Source organism: Verruconis gallopava (assembly GCF_000836295.1).
Source record: "Verruconis gallopava strain CBS 43764 unplaced genomic scaffold supercont1.2, whole genome shotgun sequence".
In the NCBI taxonomy this organism is placed as follows: domain Eukaryota; kingdom Fungi; phylum Ascomycota; class Dothideomycetes; order Venturiales; family Sympoventuriaceae; genus Verruconis; species Verruconis gallopava.
In genome coordinates, this window is record NW_015622138.1 from 80706 (window position 1) to 98060 (window position 17355).

At 53.3% G+C, this 17355-nt stretch overlaps 6 protein-coding genes across 6 annotated transcripts; 5 read left to right on the forward strand and 1 right to left on the reverse strand.

Annotated features, from left to right (window-relative positions):
- Positions 1–149: 149 nt before the first annotated feature.
- Positions 150–1157, reverse strand: PV09_00524 (uncharacterized protein). The gene is made up of 2 exons (XM_016353275.1): positions 365–1157; positions 150–311 (listed from the first exon to the last, which is right to left on the reverse strand). The coding sequence occupies exons 1-2, from the start codon at positions 901–903 to the stop codon at positions 275–277; spliced, it is 576 nt and encodes a 191-aa protein (XP_016218428.1). The 5' UTR covers positions 904–1157; the 3' UTR covers positions 150–274.
- A 144-nt stretch (positions 1158–1301) lies between these two features.
- Positions 1302–4164, forward strand: PV09_00525 (uncharacterized protein). The gene is made up of 6 exons (XM_016353276.1): positions 1302–1607; positions 1662–1713; positions 1761–1834; positions 1884–2617; positions 2689–4081; positions 4143–4164. Exons 1-5 carry the CDS (start codon positions 1475–1477, stop codon positions 3331–3333), a joined length of 1638 nt encoding a protein of 545 aa, XP_016218429.1. The 5' UTR covers positions 1302–1474; the 3' UTR covers positions 3334–4081; positions 4143–4164.
- On the forward strand, positions 4081–5225 carry PV09_00526 (uncharacterized protein). Its single transcript, XM_016353277.1, has 3 exons — positions 4081–4328; positions 4402–4489; positions 4628–5225. The coding sequence occupies exons 1-3, from the start codon at positions 4298–4300 to the stop codon at positions 4824–4826; spliced, it is 318 nt and encodes a 105-aa protein (XP_016218430.1). The 5' UTR covers positions 4081–4297; the 3' UTR covers positions 4827–5225.
- Positions 5226–6500: 1275 nt separating this feature from the next.
- PV09_00527 (uncharacterized protein) lies at positions 6501–8266 on the forward strand. Its single transcript, XM_016353278.1, has 3 exons — positions 6501–6702; positions 7017–7399; positions 7460–8266. Exons 1-3 carry the CDS (start codon positions 6630–6632, stop codon positions 7970–7972), a joined length of 969 nt encoding a protein of 322 aa, XP_016218431.1. The 5' UTR covers positions 6501–6629; the 3' UTR covers positions 7973–8266.
- Positions 8267–10744: 2478 nt separating this feature from the next.
- On the forward strand, positions 10745–13208 carry PV09_00528 (uncharacterized protein). The gene is made up of 2 exons (XM_016353279.1): positions 10745–11394; positions 11577–13208. The coding sequence occupies exons 1-2, from the start codon at positions 11172–11174 to the stop codon at positions 12959–12961; spliced, it is 1608 nt and encodes a 535-aa protein (XP_016218432.1). The 5' UTR covers positions 10745–11171; the 3' UTR covers positions 12962–13208.
- A 1148-nt stretch (positions 13209–14356) lies between these two features.
- On the forward strand, positions 14357–17312 carry PV09_00529 (uncharacterized protein). The gene is made up of 3 exons (XM_016353280.1): positions 14357–14638; positions 14704–15450; positions 15651–17312. Exons 1-3 carry the CDS (start codon positions 14411–14413, stop codon positions 17142–17144), a joined length of 2469 nt encoding a protein of 822 aa, XP_016218433.1. The 5' UTR covers positions 14357–14410; the 3' UTR covers positions 17145–17312.
- The last annotated feature ends 43 nt before the right edge of the window (positions 17313–17355 follow it).

A 17355-nucleotide genomic window follows, 5' to 3' on the forward strand; every position in this document is an offset into this window, starting at 1 on the left:
GCACTCATAGTGCTCTGGCTACTTACAACGCGGAATGGCATTATGTTGACAGCATTTCCTCCTTTGCAAGGCCTGTGAAGCTCGCAATGACTCTCTCCCTATTAATCTGAACGTGCACGGGATTTGGTAGCCTGTGAGCGATCTTTGATCTCGCAGAGGACCAATATACAGACTTGAGCACTACGGCCAAAGTTGACACAGCTAATGAGGCCATTCTTGCCTTGGATGGTAACTGCCGTAAGGGTTGTAGACCTTGTGGTTCGGCGTGAGCTAATCACCACAAGGTCTTTTGTAGATACATGGTGTCAACCCTGAAGGAATATGAGCCTTCAAGCACAATTCAGCACTGCATTTGCAAACCTACCATCTCCCCAGTTTGTACCCAACTTCTTTTAAATGGCCATTCAAAACAAAGCCAAAGCCTTCGTAATACCTTTTCAATCCAAGTCCTTCCTCTTTGCTGTCTGTGTTAACCGCCATGCAAGCGATGATATGACGGACTCTTCTGTCCTCAGGTCGCACGCCGGTCGCGAACTCCGCATTCTCGCCGGGCTTCGAAGCTACCTCAATGATCTTGCTCAGCAACTGTGTCCCAATTCCTTTGTACAGATAGTCCGGGTGGCAGAATACGGACAATTCAACGGTATGTCGGTATCCGCCCTTCCCGCTGCGGAAACCGGTCAGATAGCTGTACCCCACCACCGTTGAATTTTCGGTCACGGCTACAATGTATGGTAGTGACTGGTTCTGAACTTTCTTCAAGTTTTCCACATGCTGTTCAACGCTGAGGGGATCGATGCTAAATGTGACAACGGTGTTCTGAACATAGTGTCTATGTATCTCGCTCACGCTGGCCATATCATCCTCCGTGGCAGCACGCAACATCACCGGGATTTTGGGCATGCTTGCAGCGTTGAGCTTAAACCAGTGCAGGAGGAGGGCTAAACAGTCACAACGAAGGGCGAGTGGGACGGTGAAGGTGTCGTATCACTAAGTCGGCCTTTTCGTGCTCTGTCAACGCGCGGTCCAGCCTGACAGCTGAATGTGTTGGGCCAAAAGTAGACCAACCCCGCCAGCCAGGCAATGTAAGTTAAATTTGCGGTGCCGTCGTGTGAAGATTTCCTTTAAGATCTGCGACACGCGATTGCAGGTTCCCTTCACCAATTGGGTTCTTATCAGTTGGATTGGCAGGTACTGCAGCGTCGGGGGCGATCAGGGTGCGGAAACTGGGCCGACCTTCGGCCACTACGTGCATGTGCGTTCATGGGCCCACCCGATACATTTTTCTTGAACCAGCCGCAGCTCAAAAAAGTTCGACCGCTGAGAAGACGGCAATCCCGCCATTCTACGTGGTCTCAGCATGGTTGCACAGCCTTGCTAAGGACACGTACAGCCAGGCTTTGGACATTGCACTCAGGAGTCTCGACTTATCACCGCACCAGCCTTGCCGACGCCAAACTCGCGGCGCGTGAAAATGCGACAGGCTCTGGTGTTCAGCGGAAGCTCGCATCCACTGCTTGTGGAGAGCATTTGCGACCGGCTTGGCCTGAGTCCGGGTCAGGTGGATCTTGGGAAGTTCAGCAATGGCGAGACCAGCGTGGCAATCAGTATGTTTGCCCAAGGCGGGCGCGGCCGTGCTATCAGTGCTAACGCTTCCTTAGAAACTTCTGTTCGAAACAAGGATGTTTTCATTGTGCAGAGTGGAAGCCACAAGTATGTCTTGATTGTGTGAATAGGTGCCTACTTATCTGACCGAACAGAATCAATGACAATGTCTTGGAGCTCCTCATTATGATCTCCGCCTGCAAGGGCGGCTCTGCAAAGTCTATCACAGGTATGAGCATGACTTTGGCTTACTTTGGCCTGCGCTGATATATGCCTAGCTGTTATGCCATACTTCCCTTACTCTCGCCAATCAAAGAAGAAGTCTCACCGGGGAGCCATCACCGCCCGCATGATCGCCAATCTGCTGAAGGTAGCAGGCGTGAACCATGTCATCACGATTGACCTTCACGCGAGTCAAATGCAGGGTTTCTTCAAGTGTCCAGTTGACAATCTCGTCGCAGAGCCGCTGATAGCCAAATGGATCAGGCAGAATATTCCAGATTGGAAGAGGGGCGTGGTCGTGAGCAAAAACCCGGGAGGCTCAAAGCGGGTTACCTCACTGGCAGACGCGTTGAAGCTCAGCTTTGGTATCATGACGACGGACAGAAGAAGGATCAACATGGCAGAACACAGCATAGCCGGCAGCGTCATCTTCGATAAGCTCGCCCGCGGCACGAGAAGTGACGAGGAGCCTGGCTTTGCGGAAGAGGATGTTTCGATGAAGATTCCTGGGGCGATGCCAGAAACAGCGCCGACACAAACTGACGGAGCGGCCGAGCAAGATGAGAACAGTTCTGCAAGGCGGCCACGTCAACGGCAGAGGACCATTTCAAGCTCGCATCTCAGGAAGTCCAGGGAGCGCCACGAGTTCCTGGGAAGCCCTCTAGTTAAGTCAACCTTGGCCGGCGAACCCTCTCCTTCGCCTTCGCCGAACCGTCTGGCACGAATCAGCACAGCGCCAAGCGCGACGTCGGTCCACCAGGACGATGCAAATGAAGAATTCATAGACGAGGTGAGTGAAAATAACGGGACGCAAGTGTTATTCTTTTTTTTTTTTTAACGTATTTTCTAACCATGCCATAGCGTGCACGAGACGTGATCCATGGCAGGTTGGTCCATGGACACATCGTTGACGAAGACTTCCCCTCGCCCGCATTCTCTGCGCGCTCCACCAACAGAGAGGCGAACGTATCCTGCGCATCCTCGGACGGCGATCCACCTGCGGACATGATGGCCTCGTTCATGTCCACGGCCTCTAGCTACAGGCGGGCAGGCGACAATGGTGAAAACGAGCACGCGCTGGGTGGCACAATGGACGCAGCACAATCAAGCGATGACGAAGAGGAGCAGCTCAAGGATCCAGAGCTTGAGACCACGGTCACACTTGTGGGTAACGTACGCGACAGAAATGTCTTCATTGTCGATGATATGATCGACAAGTCTGCATCGTGGATTGCGGCGGCCGAAACCGTGGTCAAGCGCGGCGGTGCTACCAAAGTGTATTGCATCGCAACACATGGACTCTTCGGAGGCAATTCCCTCGAGGAGATGGAGGCATGCGAATGCATCGACGGCATTGTCGTAACGAACAGCTTTCCAATCGATCCTAGCAAGACGCGGATGGCAAAGAAGCTGACAATCTTGGACGTGAGCCATCTGCTGAGCGAGGCCATTCGAAGGAACCACAATGGCGAGAGCATCAGCAATTTGTTTATGCATTACGATTAAGAGTCGTCGTCTGTCGGTTGGGCGAAAGGTTACAGCCTTGGCCCCGTGGTGGTTGGAGAAATGCCCGTCGTGTGTACACCCGTGGAAGAGCCCATGAAAAATGGATGCTGGTGTTGCAGAACAGGCAGCGACTGGCTTCGCACAACATTCCAAACCCAATGGTGGCTCGGATGATCATGGTGCCACACTCGCTTAGATGGTAATCGCTGTCAGCAGTCCGGATATGAGGTGAAGCTTGTCGATTGGGGCACTTGCCTGAGGATGCTGAGAGACTGCGCGGGCAGCGATCGCATCACATCTCTGTATCATGACCATTGCTTGATGTTATTTCGCAGATCGCACTCTCCGGCTGAATTTGCAAGTACGAGAGGGAGATAATGTACGCTGTCAACGAAGGTGGCTTCAAGTGGGGTTTACATGCTGTATGATTAAAAATCGCACAAAAGTAGCGCTCATCAAAGCGATGTGACCAAGCGGTCGAGCACATGCAAGTCTTTGGCAACGTCGATGTACATGCGTGCAAGACGCGCAGACGCCTTCATGGCGGAAGACCTTCGTCATGGAACGACGTTGTCACCGTTGTCGTCGTCCAAGGCTGCCGCCCAGCCTTATGCGGCCCTTTTGCGGCCTAGCTCAGCCTTGGCCGCCGGCTAGCCAGCACGCTGCAGCGTCTGAGTCCGAGCGAGCCCTCCGCGCGTTCGTCGTTCGGGCCATCGGCTCTAGTGGCTGAGCAGTCTCTTGCAGAAAGGTATCGCCACCGCCTCCAAACACACCATCTGCTTCATTCTTTCGATTCTCATCATCTCCAGGAGCTCTTGCGTCTGTTTGTCCCAACCTCGTGCGCGACAGCCAGGCTTAACCAGCGGAAATCTGCTCGCGGTCCTGCCGATTGGACAGCTCAGAGCCCTTCAATCAAGCTGGGAAGCGTTTTGACGAAGGAAGTCGTCCCAAACCTCCGCCCAGCATGTTCTTCCTATTCACCTGCGGCACGCACAGTACGTCTGCGCAAATCATCCCCCAATCCTGCTCCGGTGTCGTCGCGCGCGACGGACTGCTGACTCGACGCAGCGTTTACGAAGCCGCTGAAGGGATATGAGAGCGTGACGGTGCAGTGCCAGAACTGCGGAAACATCTCGGCACGCGTCTTCAGCAGATGGTAACGACCCTCTCCCTCCCCGACGCTTACGCGACCCCCGTTCGTCCCCTCGACATGCGCTCGAACCGGTCGCGCGTGGGGCGCCTTCGTAGAAGTAGAAGAGAGTGGCTGCTAACCTTTTGTTTTGCGACCGCGCAGGGAGTGGTTCACGTTTTGCTTCGTCCCCATCATCCCGTTTTCGCTGAAGCCGTGGAAGGAGGTCGGGTGCCACATCTGCAACTTCTGGCAGGACATCAAGTACCGCCCGGACGTGCAGCAGAACCATGGCGCGGTGCCGATGAACGTCTACGCAAGCGGAGGACAAGGCCCACCTCCAGGTCAGCAACAGTACAAGTAGGCGAGCAGTCGATGAGCAGGCTGGCCGATCTTCGTCCATAGAAAGTACGAGGACCAAGTCGGCATTGGAAGAGATGGAAAGAACGGAATGCGGGCGCTGGATTGCATACTGCGCGGCGGATGAAATTGACTGGCTGCCCGAACAGATTCAGAACGGTAGAGACTCTGCCAGGAAGTTGTGATGAGACATGACATGACCTCGTATGGCACAGCATTAAGGCGAAGGAACAAACACCAAAAAAAAGGAGGCGCAAATGACTTTTTTTACTTGTCTTTTTATGTTTGTTTTCGGACGAGGGCCTTCTTGAAATCCCCATCGTGCTCGCTTGTATACCCCAGCGGCAGTTTCAAAAGCGACATCTCTTTAGGCGAGATCGCAATGCAATGGTTATTTTTCCCGTTTTTTTCATTCGAAACTGTGCGTGAAGTTTGACCCGAGCCTGACCTAATTTGTCGTGTTGGCAATGCGGGATGCTCACTGTTTGATGGTGCGGAGCTTGCGGTACTGTACAGCTGCAACTATGGGAGGGAGGGTGTTCTCCCCGCGGCAGCACCGGCTGCCGCGGTGCACATTGAGAAGAGGCAGCAGGAGGCAGCGGCAGCAGGGTCGAGGATCCGCAAGCAGTAGCAAGCCCCAAGAGACGGTGGGGGGAGGGCTGAGCGGCAGGCCCTGGTTGAGGTACTGAGTTTTGCAGCGCAGTGAGTTCGTTGTACAGGACGCGCATGCTAGTGCCATTGGCCGTCGACCCTCCCGATAGTGGGCAGGTTGGTGCAGGGTGCCTTGGACACAGCAACCGTCTGGCCACTCATAGGCCAGAGTTGGGCCTGCTCGCCCAGCTGGTTTGAGAGCTACTGCATCGTTGGGCGTATCGCGCTGAGAGCAACACTCGTCATGCCCCAGCCACCCAAGACATCGGGGGGCCCAAGCTAGGGAGGACGGGCAGAGAGGAGGGGGGGGGGGAAGGGGAGGGGGGAAAAACGCGCAACCCACTGCACTGATGGAGAGGGAGGGAGGGGGGCGCCGTTGATCGTAGCGTTGTTGAAATACCAGACCGCCCAAGGGGGCCAGATGCAGAGCCAAACACGCGAACAGACGGCGGAACGTGTCGCAATGATGAAGCACCTCAAAACATACATAAAAGCCAACGCAGGGCGAAACGGTGATGTAAAAGAGAAATTGGCCCGAAAAAGAGAGAGAGAAGGGATGAAAAATTGAAATATATTTAAAAAAAAAATGGATTAACAACAAAAGAGAGAAGAAAGCGAAAAACAAACCAGTCGAGAGCGTTCAAGAGGCGTCCAGTGGAGAGGAGAGGATGGACGCACAAGGTAGGGTACGGTAGGGTGCGGTAGGGTAGGGGGAGCGTAAGAAAAAAGAGGGCCGCTGTAGGCAAACAAAGTTGCCCATCGCTCGTTCATGGGCACAGGACTGAGCCCACGGTGAGAGCCGCCCATTTTCGCACGTCCAACAGAGGGGCCCTGCAGACCCAAGATTCCGGCGGCAGAAGGGGGGGAGGTGGGAGAAGAGGGGGGTTGGGCCAACCGGCATGACGGCGCTAGGCCCGGGCTGGTCGCCCGCAGCGGGCGAACTGCCTTCGCGCTCGCACGCCGCTTATAGGGTGGTGCGCACGCCGGCCTCCCCTTCCCCCCCCCCCCCCCAAAAAAAAAACCATGCGGCGACGACCCTCTACCTCCCAGCGTCTCGTCGCGACGCTCCCCACCAACTTTTTGCGGCTTCAATCCACTGACCACCAGGGCATCCCACTGATTCGTAGGGCCTACCCGCACATCGACGGACGGAAACATGCCTCCCAAGATCAATCCTGAGGGCGCCGGCTCGGTGTCGATGGAGGAGTTCATCAGAACTCGCGACTCCGGTAAGTACCTCGTCGCGACCTTGTTTTCCACCGCTGTCGTCTCTTTCCATCACCACCTCGCTCAGCCATTGTTTGTGTTCGAACGCGCTTCACGTGGTGCGCCGTCTGATATCGGTCCGCCATGCGACGGACGGGCTCACGTACGAATTCATCTTGTTATTGAAGCCTATCTACGCGTTTTCATGCCGTGCGAAAGACAGCCACGCGCTCATCTCTGCTCGATGTGTGTGCACTTTCGTTTTGGCGTCGCGCGCGCTTTCTGCCATTGTTTTGGTCTACGGGTTTGACTCTAAGCTAACCACAACCACCACCAGTCGTCACCGGCCTCACAAAGCTAAACGGGGCCATCAGCACCCTCATCAGTGCTTACGTGACGCATACGAACACGTTGCTGAACTCCTCTGGTCAGGGTGAAGCCATCCTCGACACGAATCAGCTCACAGAGTATCTCTCCGCCGCTGGTCTCGCCGCTCCCAAGGGTGTTCCGGCAGAGGTGCCAACAGGCAAAGACAAGAAGAAGCGCCAAAAGAAGGAGAAGGACCCCAATGCTCCCAAGCGTCCTCTCACTGCGTTCTTCCTCTTCTCCACACGCGCCAGAGAGCACATCAAGAACGACCTGGGCGCCAACGCTACTCCAGTAGAGATCAACAATGAGATCTTGAGGCGATGGAACGACATGGACGGTGTTCAGAAAGAAGTAAGCTAGCACGCCTCGCCTTTTTATTCTTGCGCCGGAATTTTGACGTACCGTGATTAGCGATGGAAGGGAATCTACAACCAGAACTACGAGCAATACAAGCGTGAGGTCGAGGCATACAAGATCAAGACGGGCGCGGATGTGCCCATCCTGCCCCAGGCTGATATAGATGCCGTTTCCGACCCACATGCGCCTGCTGCTACCACGGCAGAGGACACTGACGACGACTCTTCTGATGACGAATCCGAGGAGGAGCCCGAGCCGCCCAAGGCGCTGAGCCCGCCGCCCAAGAAGGCCGCCGCGAAGAAGGGCAAGAAGGCTGCCGCCGCAGCGGCCGCTCCTCCCGTCGACAGCCCTTCCCCGTCCGCTCAGCTCCAAGCGCCCGCCAGCGCTCCCAAGTCTTCCATCGCCATCCCCTTGCCGTCAGCGGCCGAGAAGCGCAGGAAGAACAAGGAGGACAGTCCGGAGCAGCCCAAGAAGAAAAAGTCGCGCAAGAGCGATACTGCTGCGGCGCCTGCCGCCCCAGCTGCGGAGAAAAAGAAGTCCAAGAAGTCCAAGAAGGGAGACGCCTAAAGTCGGTCCCTTTCTCGTCCTTGAAACGTGATGGCACTAGGATGGGCAGGCCATTCTGAACGGTTAGTATCTTGTCTGCTGCGCCTGTTTTGTTTCTCCGGTTTGTGTGTGCGTGTTTGTGGGTGGGTGGGTGGATGGGTGTGTGTGTGCACGCGCACAAGCGTCGCCTGTGTGTAATGTATACCCAAACGGACGATGGCGTTGATGGGTAAAGCGTGTAGGATGGGATGTGCATATCACATCCCGTTTCTCGGGAGGCTAGTCTTAGCAATGACACAAATCTTTTATTTTAAACCAGCTTCGTTCCAGCGCGTGGTGTGTAGACTCAATACAGCTACAGTCAGCACGAACTATACTGGTGTTAAGTCAGCCAGAAGGTGCCAGTCAGGCATTCAAGACAATGCTGGGAACGGTCATCCGCCGATATCGGCGCTGGTGTTATGCTGCCAAGAAACTTTGCGAGGACGTGTTCACTTCGGTCTAACTTAAAGTGCATTCAAAGAATCCTTTTGTCATCAGTTCTGCCTTCGAACTTCTGCGTATCACGAAATACAGCGCCTCTCATGTGGTTCGCTCTTATCTATAGAGTCAGCTGGCCGGACTGTTCTTGATGCGAGAAAGCCGAGACGATTATTTGCGGAAGAGACTCCGTCTTGGCTCAGCAAAAGAGAACTATGCAAAGAACGTTCACTTGAACTCGTTCGTAGCCTCGTCCTCTGCTTTCTTTTGGGACGCAAGAAGTTCCTCGCTGCTTTGAAATCCATGTCTTGACTCTTCGGACTGATTCAACATTACAAATCGTTGATTCTATCAAGGAATCACGATCGTTTGTAAAGGATTTGCACACGGACCCAAAGTCTGCGCCGGACTGATTCAGATCTCCTTGCGATCTGAATCCTACATCTGGGTTGTGGTCTGCTTGATACAAGAGCTTGCTTTTCTGGAGAAGATGATGCCTAGAGGCATGACGGGGGTTTTGAGTGGCCGTCATCGTGCGTAATCTAGTATGATTTGACCTAGTCATTGATTCTAGCCTTTGATTGCATCATCAAGGCTTTTGTTTTTGCGCGAATCATTGTGAATTCTGCAATTGCGACTAAGGTAGCTTTGTCCCGTGAATCTTGAGTTTTCGCTTGGGAAAAAGACACCTGGAGTAGACAGTGGGTCCTAGACCGTATCCACCGACTTAATCGTGGAATAGCAGTGGAAAGCCGAGATAGTCTGGGGGTGGGTTATTTTTTTTTTCTTTACCCCATGATAAATTCTTCCTTAGCGAGCATCCATCCTCGTGCCAGGAAAGGCAGACCGTCGAGGTTCAAACGGCTGGAAGAACAGTAAGGGCATAATATTGAACGACGATAAAGCAGGGCAAGGGCAAGCACAACAACGTCAGCATCCCGCCAATGTGAAGGGAAGGGTGTCGACGACTTGGTGTAGACTGTTTTGCAACCATCAAGGTTGAGATCAGCCGCACCAGCGTTTGAAACCCAAGCTGAGAACTCAGGTCAGGCTTTTTTGGCTAGCATCGTACGGAATACTTCTGCCGGTCTTGAGAGAAAGCAGCAGACCGCGCTGGCTATTATTAATTGCAATCGAAACCATGTGCAAGATACACCTGATTGTGAAGCCATTTGCAGGGACGGTGAAGAAAGTATGGCATGACTCGCAGCTTACAAAGACACCGTCAGGCTGGCGCGCCCTACACATGTATGTTTGCGGCCGTTGTCGTCGAATTGGCCAATAAGCGAACACCGGCATTCGGTGCTCCCCTCAAGGGGGTGGGAGGTTGGTGAGATGCATCATTCGCGCCGTGGTCGTCGCAACGGGCCGGTTGACGATCCAAAAGTCTAGCAGTTCTGCGCGGGAAAATCGGACGGTGCGCAGAGAAAAGCACGAGAGGGCACACGCTCGCGTGTCTGCTGGTGCCGATCGCATTGGACAGGCGAGTTGGAATTTGATACTGTATAGAGCCTACTGCTGGGGGGGAGGAAAATTTTTTTTCCTCTCCTTTCGCCACAACGAGTTTCCGTGACAGTGAAGAACGCATGACGGCGAAGAAATCGAAGCGGATCTCCACATGGTTGATGGAGACCGGTGTGCGCGGCACGCGTCTTCTTAACGTACACGATCATGGCTGGCGCACCGGCATCGTCCCTCGAAGGCTCGACCTACCATACACGATCTGGGTGGATCAGCAAATAAAAATCGAGCAGGGCGCTTGCGGCTGTTCTTAACGTTAGGGATTCGTGCTGACACATAGGTAATTCAGCCAAGGCTGAACTTTCCCATAGCGACTCTGCGTGTCCATCATGGCGTTACAATGCCGAACAAAAGCTGGGTCGAAGCGTCGCAGGTTAGCAGCGGCTCAAATTGGAGACTTTGAAGCACGAGCGACTGGTGGTCCGATGGAAGATGGCAAACGAATGGGCCTGGGGGGGGCGTGCCAGAGCGCGAGAAGACTTTTTCCGACGGAGACACAAAACATGGAGGGGACGCGCGACGGCCAGGCGTTGAAGGGCCATGCAAGGCGTCTGCGAAGGAAGCGGGAAAGAAAGCGAGATCGACTGAAAGGGCGCGTACGATGATTCAGCAACGCGGCCTGCGAAAGGCAGCGGGCGTGTGTGTGGACAGCGGGGCGATGGTGTGGATGGACGGGCAGCAAGGCCTTGGGCGCCGCAACACCGAACTCCGCGGCCTGGGTGGGGACGCGCAAGGACTTGAGTCATCCACTAGCAGTGTACATTCGTCCCAGTATGAGCACTGGCAGGTCGGCTCGTACATACAGGAGCACCAGCATGCGAGCACGCCGTGGCTTTCGCATTGCGCCCTGGGCCGTGTCTTCTGGAATGTGTTCTTACACCATCCGCTGTCCCAGGGCCCCCGTATAAAGCTGTCCGATCGCCCCCCAGTGCCTGGCATTGGCCCGTCGCCATCATCTACTTGACGTCTTGGAGTATATCGTCACCTGCGTTCCTCTCGACGAGCGTCTCCCCCCGCACTCTTGCTTTCCCCCGACGTCTGTCCCCCCTCCCCCGGCTGCGATTGGAGCAGAACAGCGCAGACAGGGAGAGTCAAAGTCTTGGTCCCGTCTTTCTAGAAGGCTTGGGGCTCTTGCGAACGGCTCAGCGAAACGAGCTGGTGCTGCTGGTACTGCTGGTACTGCTCGACGACTCTAGCTCTACTTAATCGCCGCGTCGCCATGTCCGCCTCTGGCTCCATCACCTCTCGTACGGGCCCAGGCCTGAACATCCGCAACATGGTCGCCTTCGCCAAACCCGCCATCGAGATTGTCCTCGCCGGCGCTGAGGGCCGGCCTGACGCGTACGTCAACTCCTTTTCGACTCTGGATCCTATTCAAGGCGTCGTTCGCATCACTGCCCGCAACGATACCCCGTTCGACGACCTGGAAATCACCATGCACGGTACGTATTACCAGCACCCCTTCTTTCATGTGAAGCGCGGCCTTAGAGAGCTAGCGCTGTATCTTTCAACTCTTATCGCTTCCTATACGCTATCCAAAATGGCTCCTGTCACACGACACCGCCATGATTGCGACCCCTCCGACGTTCGGCCAAGGAAGGCAGCTAACTCGTGCTCCAATCAGGTGTCACCAAGACGTACGTCGACAAGCTCGCCAGCACCTCTGCCATCGGAGGTCGACAGGAGGCGACACACCGTTTCTTGAAGTTGACCCAGCCAATGCGCGATGATGAGCTGCCGCAGCCAAGAGTTTTCGCTGCGAACAGGACGTACGAGTATCCCTTTACCTTTGCACTTCCCCAGCAGCTTCTGCCAAAGGCTTGCACGCACAAAACCCAGCACAATGGCGTGCAGGAAACCCACCTGCAGCCCCCTCCCAGCTTTGGCGATCCCGAGCTCTCAGGGTTCGGCACAACCCTTCTTGACGACATGGCGCCGCTCATGGCCAGGATCCAATACGCCGTCAAGGTGCAGATCTTCAGAACGCATCTGGCCGATGAAACCCAACATGTCATCTCCGAGGCGACTAAGAAGCTGCGCATCAAGCCGGTCTTTGACGAACAGCCACCGCTGGATCTGGACATCTACGGCTGCCACGAAGATTATACCCTGCGTCAAGAGAAGTCCATTCGCAAAGGCATGCTGAAGGGCAAGCTTGGGCGATTGGTCATGGAAGCGAACCAACCGAAGGGATTCAGGCTTCCTGCCGTCCCAGCCGGTGATCCAATTCCAGCCGTCTCGACGAAAGTCAAGATCAAGGTACGCTTCGACCCAGCAGACGACACCACCCCTCCGCCACGCTTGAGCTCGGTCAGCAGCAAGTTGAAAGTCGGCACCTTTTTCTCCTGTACACCTCGTCACAACTTCCCTTCACGATCCAGTCTCGCGTACGACTCCACGCAAGGGTACATTAGCGAGTTCTTAAGTTTGTCCTCGATATGCGCCGCCAACGTGGACTGGCGCAGGCACGAGAGCTGGGAATCCCCAACCTCGAGACGCACTTCGGCTGCATCTCGGGATTCCAACGCGACCACTGCGGTCCAGTCCAACTGTTCTGCCAACACCAGCATCCCAGAACCCTCAAAGGACTGGAAGGGAAAGCACTTCTACACGGCTACCCTTCTTGTTCCGCTCACCTTGCCCACCAACAAGAACTTCGTGCCGACATTCCACACGTGTCTTGTCTCTCGCGTGTATGGGCTGCATGTCAGTCTAGGCGTCAGTGGACAACCCGTCGGTTCGTCTGTCACGCTCAAGCTGCCCGTGCAAATCTCGGCCGAGGGAAGCGTGAGCAGCGTGGAGCGTCGACGCCAAAGCAGCTATATCGCACAGGCCCAGGTGGATGCGGACGCTGCGTTCGAACCAAGAAACATAGCTCCTCCACCTGAGCACCTGTTGGGTTACAGCCGGCTGCCTGGAGTGACGAACAACTTGCCGCCAGACTATTCCTTTCCGTCGAGTTCGAGGGTGAGCGGCGTGGGCGGTTTGAGCGTTCCCGTCGCTGGATGACTCATGTGACATCATGAGATTCTTAAGTGTTTCTTTTTCACTCTAAAGATTTGGATTTATGATACCCTGAAAACAAAATTCTGCTGTAACCATGTCTAAATTTGGTATTATGTTGAGTAAATGGCATCCCTGGTGGAGGCTTCACTATGAGATTCAGAGCGACGAGCTCCTCAGGATTGGCCAGTTGACACGTGTTTGATAGTCGAGAATAAACGAATTAGACTGTAATGAAGTAATTTTTTGACAAGCATGTGTTACGACAAAAGATAACGCTTACTTTTGTCTATTCATGGATCCTACATTTGTCGTTAACCTATCAAGTCGAGAGAGACACATAGCTCATCGCTTTCAGACTCCGACGTGCATGGCCGTTTTCCCTTTCAACCCTGCTTATTTACACGCAGCTGCAAAATGGCAATAGCAAACATCGAAGTGCAGATGGCGATAGATGCTGCCACGGCCAATTACTGTGTCTTGAACAACAGTATAGCACAGTGGCCGAGATAAAAGTAGATGAAGTGCTTCGTCTCTGCGGGTTCATAAGCGAGGTGCGGATGCGACCGGCCACAGAGATTTAACGCTTACCGTGTGTCACAAAACTTCCAAAGTTCCTGCCAACGATGCAGTGCCAGGTTGCCCCTTTGCGCTCGTCAAACTGTGCGACAGGCAGTCAGAATGCGAACGCATTGACGATTCACAGGCGCAGAAGAACGAACCGTCTTCTTGATATGCTGAGCGATATCCTGTGCGAGATGTGAGCACGTGACGGCGAACAAGCCGAGGAATAATCATGCCAACCTTCTCGATGTTGTACTTCGCCATTGCTTCCTGGGCTGGACGCTGGTTTAATTCTCGAAGGGCCTCGATACAGGAGCTGATGACGACGTACCAACCTCGATGGCCTCGTTCTGCATGTCCTCGCTCTTGGATCCGTTAGTGATGCCCGTCCGCACCGATCTGCCCTGCTACTTACCATATCAGCCGCCTTCACCTGCGCTGTAGTCCTGAAGTTAGTGCGTTCTTTGGACGCAAAACGTGTCTGGCAGCTTACCCTCGAGCTTTTCGTCGCCCTTCTCGATAGCCATGTCGAACGGTGTGGGGTTGTCACAGCAGTTTGTAGCTTTGACGAGCGGCTCAGATGTACCTGGGTAGTCGTTCCAACCAAATCCTGAAGGCTTTCCACGGCAGTGAAGCGGATTCGGGCTCGAGGAAGCTTAAAAAGAGTGAATCTTGGGTATCTTGAGAAGCGGTTTGAGTGGAATTGCAGGCTGTGATGACAATAATTCCCCTGCAGCGGAAGGAGTGCCAAGAAACTACGATCATGCGGAGTGGCTGGCTTTCGCTAAACTTCTTCGAGAAAACAATTTTTTTTTTCTCTTCTTTTTACTTCACCCTCTCTGCAATGAGCACTTTCTCGTGCTCCTCGGCTATTATGTGAATACATGAGCAATGGCGACCTCGAGAATATTTGTGCGAAATCTTCCTGTCAATTTGACGGAGAAGGATTTTCGTGCGCACTTTTCCCAGCGCCATGCCATTACAGATGCAAAACTGATTGCACACCGAAGGATCGGTTATGTCGGCTTTAAAACGCCGGAAGATGCTGAAGATGCCGTCAAGTACTTCAATAAGTCCTTTATTAGGATGTCAAAGCTCAGTGTAGAGCTGGCAAAGGCTGTAGGTTGTTCTTCCGATGTGTCCAAGTTATTGCTCTTGAGGTTTACTGACTTGCGCCATCAAAGGCCAATGATCCCTCCCTTCACCCTACACGGGTTCGATCAAACAGCACGACCAGTAAGCGGACGTCAGAGCAGCAAGATGATAAGATTGCAATAAGTGCAAGTAATCCTTTGAAACGTAAACGGCCCTCGCCTCCACCGGAGGAAGCGGACCCAAAGCTGAAAGAGTTTTTAAGCGTTATGCAAGCACCTTCAAAGTCTAAGTCTTGGAAAGACGACGATGTGGACTTGTTGCAAGAACGTAACGATCAGCAACCTGTTCAGCCGTCTGCTGATGTGGAGAACCAAAGTGATGACGAGTATCAACCCGTTCCCAAGAAGCACAAGGCTGTAGCAAGTGCTGCGGGATCGGAGTTGCGGGAGGAGTCTGAAGAGCCTTTGGAATTTCCAAGCGTTGCTAAAACCAAGCTGAAACCTGATAATGCAGGCGCAGATAATGACGAAAGTTGGCTGCAGTCGCGGACGGGTCAATTATTGAGCCTGGAAGAGGAAGAGGAGGATGAGGCTACACTGGCGAGGCGTAACAAGCAACGCTCGTCAAGCGCCGAAAGCGTGCCAAAGGCAGTAGATACTGATCAGGAGCAGTCGAACAATCCTGCCTCACCGCCTACACCTGTAGACCAAGATGGCGAGGACGCGAATGAGGCACAGATACGGGAAAGCAAGCGCCTCTTCCTCCGAAATTTGCCATTTTCCATAACTGAAGAGGCACTCATGGAGGAGTTTTCCAAGTTCGGTCGACTAGAGGAGGTATGTGTGATTGTTCGTTCTTCATTCGTTCAATAGCCCATCGCATGATGAATCCTGATAGGGACAACTGATGCCAATGGCATTTGAGGTCATCCGGGAAGAGTATTTTAGTAGATGCTTCTTGTTTTCTGAAAGCGCCCCCCTTCAATGCAATTTATCGCAAGTCCACTCCAAACTTCTGCTGACTACGTCTTGTACAGGTACACGTTCCAATGAACAGTGCGACTGGTTTAGCAAAAGGATTTGCATACCTTCTCTTCTTCGATGCCGACGCAGCCGTGAATGCCTTCAAGGCTACAGATGGCTCAATATTTCAAGGACGTCTTCTTCATATCATCCCTGCAGCAAAAAAGCGAGAATCAAAACTTGATGATTTTGCTATATCTAAATTACCGCTGAAACAACAGAGGCAAATCAAGCGGAAAGCAGGAGCCTTGTCATCAACATTTAATTGGAATTCACTATACATGAATCCCGATGCAGTCATGTCTTCCATCGCTGCCCGTCTCGGTGTAGACAAATCTGCCCTATATGACCCGACATCAACAGATGCGGCTGTTAAACAAACACAAGCAGAGACCCATATTATACAAGAAACGAAGAAATACTTTGCCGAAAATGGTGTGGACCTAGAGGCTTTTCGGAGTAAGAAGCGTGGAGACACTGCTATCCTAGTAAAAAACTTCCCTTTTGGCACGAAGACTGAAGAGCTTCGTCAGCTTTTTGAGCAGTACGGACGAGTAATCAGGTTGTTGATGCCGCCGACAGGGACTATCGCCATCGTTGAGTTCGCTGTTGCTCCTGAAGCACGAGCTGCCTTCAAAGGCCTCGCTTATCGAAAGATAAAAGACTCGATCCTTTTTCTTGAACCAGCGCCGAAAGATCTGTTTACTGGCGCGCCGCAAGTCACACCAACACAATCCACGAGCTCAGATGCGACCGTCATTGCACCAAAGGTGTCGGCCGCTGATTTGCTTCGCAGTGATCCTGAGCCGGAAGCGTTAGATACAACAACCTTACATGTTCGCAACCTCAATTTCTCCACAACGACACATAGGCTGACCGAGGTGTTTTCTCCCATTGATGGCTTCGTGTCTGCCGTCGTTCGAACGAAATTCGATCCAAAGAGGAACGAGACGTTAAGCCGCGGCTACGGTTTTCTCGAGTTTCGCACTCGCGAAGCTGCGCTCGCTGCTCAAAGCGCAATGAATGGTTATTTGCTTGATGGACATAGGCTTGACATAAAGCTTTCCCAGAAGACGCTGGATGCTGGCGAGGAGCGTCGCAAAGCAGACAAGGCTAAGGCTCAGGCAGCTCGGCGAAACAAGCTGATCATCAAAAACTTGGCCTTTGAGGCTAGCAAGAAGGACATCAGAGAACTTGTCAAGCAGTATGGCAGTGTGCGATCCGTCAGGTTGCCCAGGAAATATGACAATTCGTTGCGAGGCTTCGCGTTTGTCGAGTTTAGCACGCCGTTGGAGGCTCAGCAAGCATATGAAGCATTACGACATTCACATTACCACGGAAGGAAGTTGGTGATTGAATTTGCAGAGGCCGACGCTGAAGACGCCGAGGAACAGCTTGAGAAGATGGCTGCGAAGGTCAGCTCGCAGGTCAACAAGCTGACCGCACAGAAGCTGATTGGAGCGGGTCGGAAAAAATTCAGTGCTTCTGGTGACGATCAAGACTCATGAGCCTTCTTATAAGAAAGCATTTCCTGTACGACAGAGCACTAGGTACGTGAGTGTAGGACGACTCGTAGCAAGCAGCCTCGTATTATGAATGACTCACGCGAAAGCGGAATTAAATGGCACAAAAGACGAGCTGTTTCCTGTTTGGCAACAAATTTGACTCGCAAAGCCTTCCTTTTTTTTTTCAAATATATATATATATACAGCTCATTGT

What these genes read in the sequence shown, in the direction of transcription:
- PV09_00524 (XM_016353275.1), bottom strand. Translation starts at nt 903, where the DNA reads ATGCCCAAAATCCCGGTGATGTTGCGTGCTGCCACGGAGGATGATATG. An exon ending in GGGTACAAACTGGGGAGATG is followed by an intron (nt 312 to 364) that starts GTAGGTTTGCAA and finishes ATATTCCTTCAG; the next exon opens with GGTTGACACCATGTATCTAC.
- PV09_00525 (XM_016353276.1), top strand. Translation starts at nt 1,475, where the DNA reads ATGCGACAGGCTCTGGTGTTCAGCGGAAGCTCGCATCCACTGCTTGTG. An exon ending in CGAGACCAGCGTGGCAATCA is followed by an intron (nt 1,608 to 1,661) that starts GTATGTTTGCCC and finishes ACGCTTCCTTAG; the next exon opens with AAACTTCTGTTCGAAACAAG. An exon ending in CTCTGCAAAGTCTATCACAG is followed by an intron (nt 1,835 to 1,883) that starts GTATGAGCATGA and finishes ATATATGCCTAG; the next exon opens with CTGTTATGCCATACTTCCCT.
- PV09_00526 (XM_016353277.1), top strand. Translation starts at nt 4,298, where the DNA reads ATGTTCTTCCTATTCACCTGCGGCACGCACA. An exon ending in ATTCACCTGCGGCACGCACA is followed by an intron (nt 4,329 to 4,401) that starts GTACGTCTGCGC and finishes GACTCGACGCAG; the next exon opens with CGTTTACGAAGCCGCTGAAG. An exon ending in GCACGCGTCTTCAGCAGATG is followed by an intron (nt 4,490 to 4,627) that starts GTAACGACCCTC and finishes GCGACCGCGCAG; the next exon opens with GGAGTGGTTCACGTTTTGCT.
- PV09_00527 (XM_016353278.1), top strand. Translation starts at nt 6,630, where the DNA reads ATGCCTCCCAAGATCAATCCTGAGGGCGCCGGCTCGGTGTCGATGGAG. An exon ending in CATCAGAACTCGCGACTCCG is followed by an intron (nt 6,703 to 7,016) that starts GTAAGTACCTCG and finishes AACCACCACCAG; the next exon opens with TCGTCACCGGCCTCACAAAG. An exon ending in TGGACGGTGTTCAGAAAGAA is followed by an intron (nt 7,400 to 7,459) that starts GTAAGCTAGCAC and finishes TACCGTGATTAG; the next exon opens with CGATGGAAGGGAATCTACAA.
- PV09_00528 (XM_016353279.1), top strand. Translation starts at nt 11,172, where the DNA reads ATGTCCGCCTCTGGCTCCATCACCTCTCGTACGGGCCCAGGCCTGAAC. An exon ending in CCTGGAAATCACCATGCACG is followed by an intron (nt 11,395 to 11,576) that starts GTACGTATTACC and finishes TGCTCCAATCAG; the next exon opens with GTGTCACCAAGACGTACGTC.
- PV09_00529 (XM_016353280.1), top strand. Translation starts at nt 14,411, where the DNA reads ATGGCGACCTCGAGAATATTTGTGCGAAATCTTCCTGTCAATTTGACG. An exon ending in GTGTAGAGCTGGCAAAGGCT is followed by an intron (nt 14,639 to 14,703) that starts GTAGGTTGTTCT and finishes GCGCCATCAAAG; the next exon opens with GCCAATGATCCCTCCCTTCA. An exon ending in AGTTCGGTCGACTAGAGGAG is followed by an intron (nt 15,451 to 15,650) that starts GTATGTGTGATT and finishes CGTCTTGTACAG; the next exon opens with GTACACGTTCCAATGAACAG.